This window comes from Cyprinodon variegatus, unplaced genomic scaffold (assembly GCF_000732505.1).
Source record: "Cyprinodon variegatus isolate N-32 unplaced genomic scaffold, C_variegatus-1.0 Scaffold213, whole genome shotgun sequence".
Lineage (NCBI taxonomy): Eukaryota > Metazoa > Chordata > Actinopteri > Cyprinodontiformes > Cyprinodontidae > Cyprinodon > Cyprinodon variegatus.
The window spans coordinates 223,229-228,900 of record NW_015150666.1 but is presented as its reverse complement, the minus strand read 5'-3'; the positions used below and the strand labels follow the sequence as shown (position 1 = coordinate 228,900).

General features: G+C 37.8%; 1 protein-coding gene across 1 annotated transcript in view; it reads left to right on the top strand.

Annotated features, from left to right (window-relative positions):
• Positions 1 to 2,700, top strand: part of LOC107088315 (protein FAM98B-like) — a 3,882-nt gene extending 1,182 nt beyond the window's left edge. The window contains exons 3-6 of the mRNA XM_015380417.1: positions 1,575 to 1,694; positions 1,779 to 2,035; positions 2,120 to 2,200; positions 2,286 to 2,700. Coding sequence (XP_015235903.1) covers positions 1,575 to 1,694; positions 1,779 to 2,035; positions 2,120 to 2,200; positions 2,286 to 2,480 — 653 coding nt within the window. The 3' untranslated portion in view covers positions 2,481 to 2,700. The remainder of the gene's footprint in view (positions 1 to 1,574; positions 1,695 to 1,778; positions 2,036 to 2,119; positions 2,201 to 2,285) is intronic.
• Positions 2,701 to 5,672: the final 2,972 nt, after the last annotated feature.

Here is a 5,672-nt window from a genome sequence, read left to right as displayed (position 1 = left end):
CTCTAATTGTGTGAGTTTTGGAATGGTTATAATTAACATGTTCATATGGGCTTGTGATTTCACTCTCTTTATTCACGTTTCCAAAGTATATTTTAAAAAGTCACCATATCAGGATGTTCTTTTTGTCAAGTAAGTTTTATCGCAATATTTGACCTTGGTATTTCAATAATCCTGCTTACGGCCCTGTCTGGGTGCCCATCTACTGTTCAGCTTATAGTAAATTAAGAATTACTTATGTAACCCTACGGATGAGAGGACTTTGGCGGATGTTTAAAATCCAAATGAACATTTTATTTTAACAAAAAAGTTGAATGTATTTTCTTTGGGATCTTGCGAAAGACCGGGGTACGCGTACCCCCAGTGGTCCGCGTACCCCCAGTGGTCCGCGAGTGCATTGCAAGGGGTTCAGAAAATATTTTATTTTTCAGGTAAAAAAATAAAATAGGGCTGGGATCTGTTCTGTTTTGTGAGGAACCAACTAAAAAAAACAACAACAAAAAAAACAAGCTTTTATTTTTCAATCAAAAAGTCAGTTTTTCTCATATGTTTGAGTTTACCTTCAGCTGTGACACACACCTAAACCAAGCAGAGGAAAAGACTGGATGTAGAGAACAATCTGGGATTAGCTGTTTTTAAACTCCTGATCAAAGCAAGCTCAGATGTCATGATTGATGAAAACAAAGGGAAAAAAAATAATAATGAAGTCATTCTGACTGACTACAATTTGTGTTCTGTATTTTCTTCCCAATCCATCAAGTTTAAATGTGATTATAAGGGAGTTACTCAGAGGAGCTCCAGTTAAATGTTTTTGTTTCCTTACTAACTTCCAGGTGTTGGGAATAATAAAATGCCAAATAATTAAATGCTGAAGTTAAAAAGATGAAGTAAAATACTTTTGATTTTCCACTTTTGGAAAGTCATCAATACTTATGGGGGTACTCGTGGTACGACAAAATTCCCTGAGGGATACACAAGTCAAAAAAGGTTGGGAACCCCTGCTGTATAGTAGTAAAATTAAAGAAGAAAGAAACATGCATGGTTTTCCTAATATTTCCAAACACATGCTTTTAAAAAGTAGGAAGTTAATTTCTATTCAGTCCCCCATAGAATAAAATCCAGTGCCCCCAGCATTTCTATAATATAATCAGTGCATTAATCCAGCTGTTTTGTGATTCTGTCAGAAGTTTGTCAGACATCATTAGTAAACAATTTCAAATCCTAATCACATCTCGCAGAACTCGCAGCTTTGATAAAAGTGAAAAGCTGGTTTCTGCAAGATATTGTTTCAAGATGACTGAATACAACTGGAACTAAACATATACTGCAAAGGTAGCAGAGGGTGAGTACCTCTGCACATAATGATAGATTCATAAGATGCTTTCCCGGTGCAACAAACTAAATCTAGCATCTAATGCTCTAGGTACTTGGGTTTCACTCCTATAATATAATATAATATATTTTTGTTTAAGCTATATTTCATAGATTCTGTCTTTATCATACATTACTATCTTTATCATTTAAATGTTTTAGCAGAGGCAACATCTTCAAAAGCTCCCTGGTTTCATTTTTTTCAGACTTTAAGGGAGCAGGTGGTGTTTTGTTGGTGAAAGAGTTAAGAATTCTGCTGTCAAACATGTTTTCGCCCCTCGCTGATATGGATGTGCTGGAACCGTCTACCCTGAACAAGATCACGGGTGAGGAATCACTCTATTTTCTGGATGATGTTATATATTTACTAATGATTTTGGAGTCATACCTTTTAATGCATAAATCTGCAGACTTCCTTGTGTCAGAGTTGCTAGCGGCTCATCTAATCAAGCAGAAGGAGCTGCATGCTGAAGAGAACTTGTCAGACGGAGAATCGGTAAAAGAGCAGCGAGTTGAGCATCACTGCTACGATTTGGGTGAAGAATACAGAGAGGATGATGCTGCAGAGATGGACAAAAAGAAAGCGGAGATGCAGGCAGAGTGGATTTTACTGCTGCATGCACTTGGTTTGGATGCTTCTTCTCAGTTTGAAGATGTGGAGAATGAGGCAAGCCTGTTAGTTGGATATTAAAAACATTTATAAGATAAAAAAAAGTAATGAAAGGTCAGAGCTTTTTATTTTTTAAATCAGGTGAATTCAAGGTATTCTCGTCTACCGGGTGGAGAGATGACAAACCCCCTTCTGAGCACCAGCTTAAGCTCAGAGCAGTGGGTGAGTTCACATAGATATTTTCCTATTATTTAAATTATCCTGTTTTAGTTTCATAAAAATGTTGTTTTGCTTTGGTTCTTTTCAGGCTGCACTTCTAAAGATCAATCAGACTCTGTCTGTGGATTACCGCTGTCGGCAGCAGATGATGATTAAACGATTTCAGGTCACGCTCGAATCCTTTGCGTGGGGCGAAAAAACAAAGGTAGTCATGTTAAATCTTTTATTCAATGCATTTGCTCTGTTAACAGCCTTTCTGGTCGAAGGAGATTTCTCCTTGTAGATTAATGCACAGCTAAGAAACAAATTCAAAGCACAACATTTATTTGGTAATAGAATTAATTCCCTGCTCATTTTTATTAGGTTTAGATTCTGGCATAAAATATATCTCTTAGTCAGAAAAATAACGCCTAAAATCATGACATTACATTTAAATATCGTCTACAGCATGCTCTTTCTAGGTTTTATTTAATTTATTCTACATATGTGTTTGTTTAAATGAAAAAGGACAATGTATTTACAGAGAAAACATACACTTAGTACAGAAACTAAAATCAGGGATTTTAGTTAGGAGGCTAATTTCCATCCTCCATCCCCTGCCGGGTTAAAGCTGCCACAGACATTTTCTCTCATCTCACTAACCCGTTACTTCCAACCCACCTTCCATCCACCTGTCCTACCCTGTTTGTTAAAAGCACCCCCATAAGATCTATAATGGCCTTTAAACAGGAAGTTATTTTAACCCGATAGCAATCGCACAATGAAATGCATATAAAAACCACAGTAAATAAATATGTGTCTTTATGCGTGATGAAGATGGCTCTGATTGTCCACCATCATTATTTCCAGTGTTTAAGAATGAGCTGAATGTTTGCAGAGCTCTTAAATGGTAGTATGGTGTTCAAGGTTTGAAAAAGCTGCCTGTCCAATTGCAGTTTATTTTCAAAATGGAGAAATGGTCACCTTTTAAACCTACTCTTGTTCTGATTCTTTTTTTAACACATTCTAATGGGATGTGAGCTAATCTATTCAGAAACATTTATACAAGAATTCAAACTTATATTCTGCAAAAAGTAATTATGGTATGTTAGAGTGGTCTGAGTAAAAACCAGAGATAATTAGGAGCTTTTTTTTTTTTTTATTTCTTCTAATTTTCAGAAATGCACAACTGTTTTTTTCCTGGCTAAAATGTAAATGCCCCCAACAATTGATACTGTCACACTTTATTTTGATTATTTAAATCTATTGTCATGTGGCTCAGCGACACCAGCTGATTGGGGAATGTTTGCTCAGGAATCACTGACCAGAGTGTCACAGTCATGAGCAACATGGTAAAATGGTAAATGGCCTGTACTTATATAGTGCCTTTTTTCTAGTCAGGAGACTTGACCAAAGCGCTTTACACTAAATTCATTCACCCATTCACGCACACACTCACACACTGATGGTGGCAAGCTACATTGTAGCCACAGCTGCCCTGGGGCTCACTGACAGAAGCGGGGCTGCCGTACACTGGCGCCCCCGGGCCCTCTGACCACCATCAGTAGACAATGCAGGTGAAGTGTCTTGCCCAAGGACACAACGACAATGAAAGTCAGAGCCGGGGCTTGAACCGTCAGTCCTTCGATTTCAGGGCAAACTCCTACATCCAACGCCACTGTCGCCCTGTCATCTGCAGCATTCGCTGTTTCTTTGGTCCAGAAGTGACATTCTAACCAAAATCACAAAGTTGGGATTAATTCTGGGCCCAAAATATAATAATGATGATTAAATATGTCAAAGTAATTTTCCAATTTTGATTTCCTGTAACGTTCCATTCCATTATAATGACCGAAAGGACAAGATCACTAATACAAGCGGCCGAAATGAGTTTCCTTCGCAGGGTGGCTGGAGGCACCCTCCAAGATCGGGTGAGGAGCTCAGTTACCTGGGAGGAGCTTGGAGTAGAGTCGTTGCTCCTCCACATTGAAAGGAGCCAGCTGAGGTGGTTCGGGCATTTCTTAAGGATGCCTCCTGGTTCCAGGCATGTCCCATTGGGAGGAGGCCTCGTTGAAGGCCCAGGACACGCTGGAGGGACTATGTCTCTTAGCCGGCCTGCAGTCGCCTCGGGGTCCCCCAAGAGGAGCTGGAGGAAGTGTGCATCTTTTGCTTAGACTGCTGCCTCTGAGACCTGGCCCGGATAAGCAGAAGAAAAAGGATGGATGGATGATTTCCTATACTTTAATATAACAAACATTTGGTCCTATATTATTATTATTATTTATTTATTTACTATAAAAATGATCTGTTAATCCTTGTAGATCAGACACTTTTAAGGGTCTTCAGCAATGCATTTTAAAAGGAGGGCAACAAATGCATTGCATTAATTCATCAACTAGATTGTCCATCATGTTTCCTAAAATAGAGATTTTTATTTACTTCAGGCAACAGTATATACATAAAAACACGTTATTTAAAAGGCATATCCAAAAGAACAGCATTACTCAAAACAACACAAACCAAAATAATGATCATATTTAACACACCTAAAAGAGTTCCATAAAAGACATTAAAAAGTGAATAAATACTCTTTTTTTCTATTTTATTAATCTAATTTACAATGTCTATGCTAGGCAACAATTTGGGTCACTCTTCCTTATAGTGCCTATATGTTGAGTGTTGATTGCAGCGCCACTGTGTGGTCAATCTCAGAAACCAACAGTACATGCATTAAAACAAGACAAAATGTTTTATTTAATTCAGTAATTGAATAAAAAAGTCAAACCACATGTGTTTGCCAACTTAATATATTCAGATTGATGTGTTTCAAGCATTACTTTCTATTAAATATGATGACAATTGTTAAAAGCTAAGTTAAAATTCAGTTTCTCAGAACATAAAAGAAAATAAAAACAATAAAAAAGGATTTGAACAGAAACCTATTCAGACATTTATGACTTCCACAATAATGAGTAAATTCTGAGTGCTGTATCCAAGCCTAAAAATGAAAAGTTTAATGTAAAGAAAACATGTTGGATAACTATTGCCTTGAGAGAAAAATCCTAAAAAAAAGTCCCTTTTAAAAATCTGAAGAGCTTTCATAAGGCGTGAGCTGATACTTCAACACGCACACACAGATGCAACCTTGCACACAAGCTGCAGATGTCAGAATCCTCATCTTAATCAGCTGCTAGCGATAGGATCAGAATTACAGGGGTCCAAAGTTCCCTTTTTGGAGGAAATTTAATTCACTGTTTAAAAAAGGGTCTAAGAGTTTGAAGAAAGAGCAGAGAGTCACAGGTTTTAGCAGGTGGAGGTCAAGCAGGATTGGTTCCCCGTGTTTCATCTTGTCTAAGGTGAGAGCAGACATTTACTCTGACATTTTAGAGAATGTCGCAGTTCTCCTAGTCAACGTGTTATAGCAATTTGCTACCTGCCCACATCCCTGTGGTTGAATGACGAACAAAAAGGCCCTGACCTACAGCCAAAAGACAAT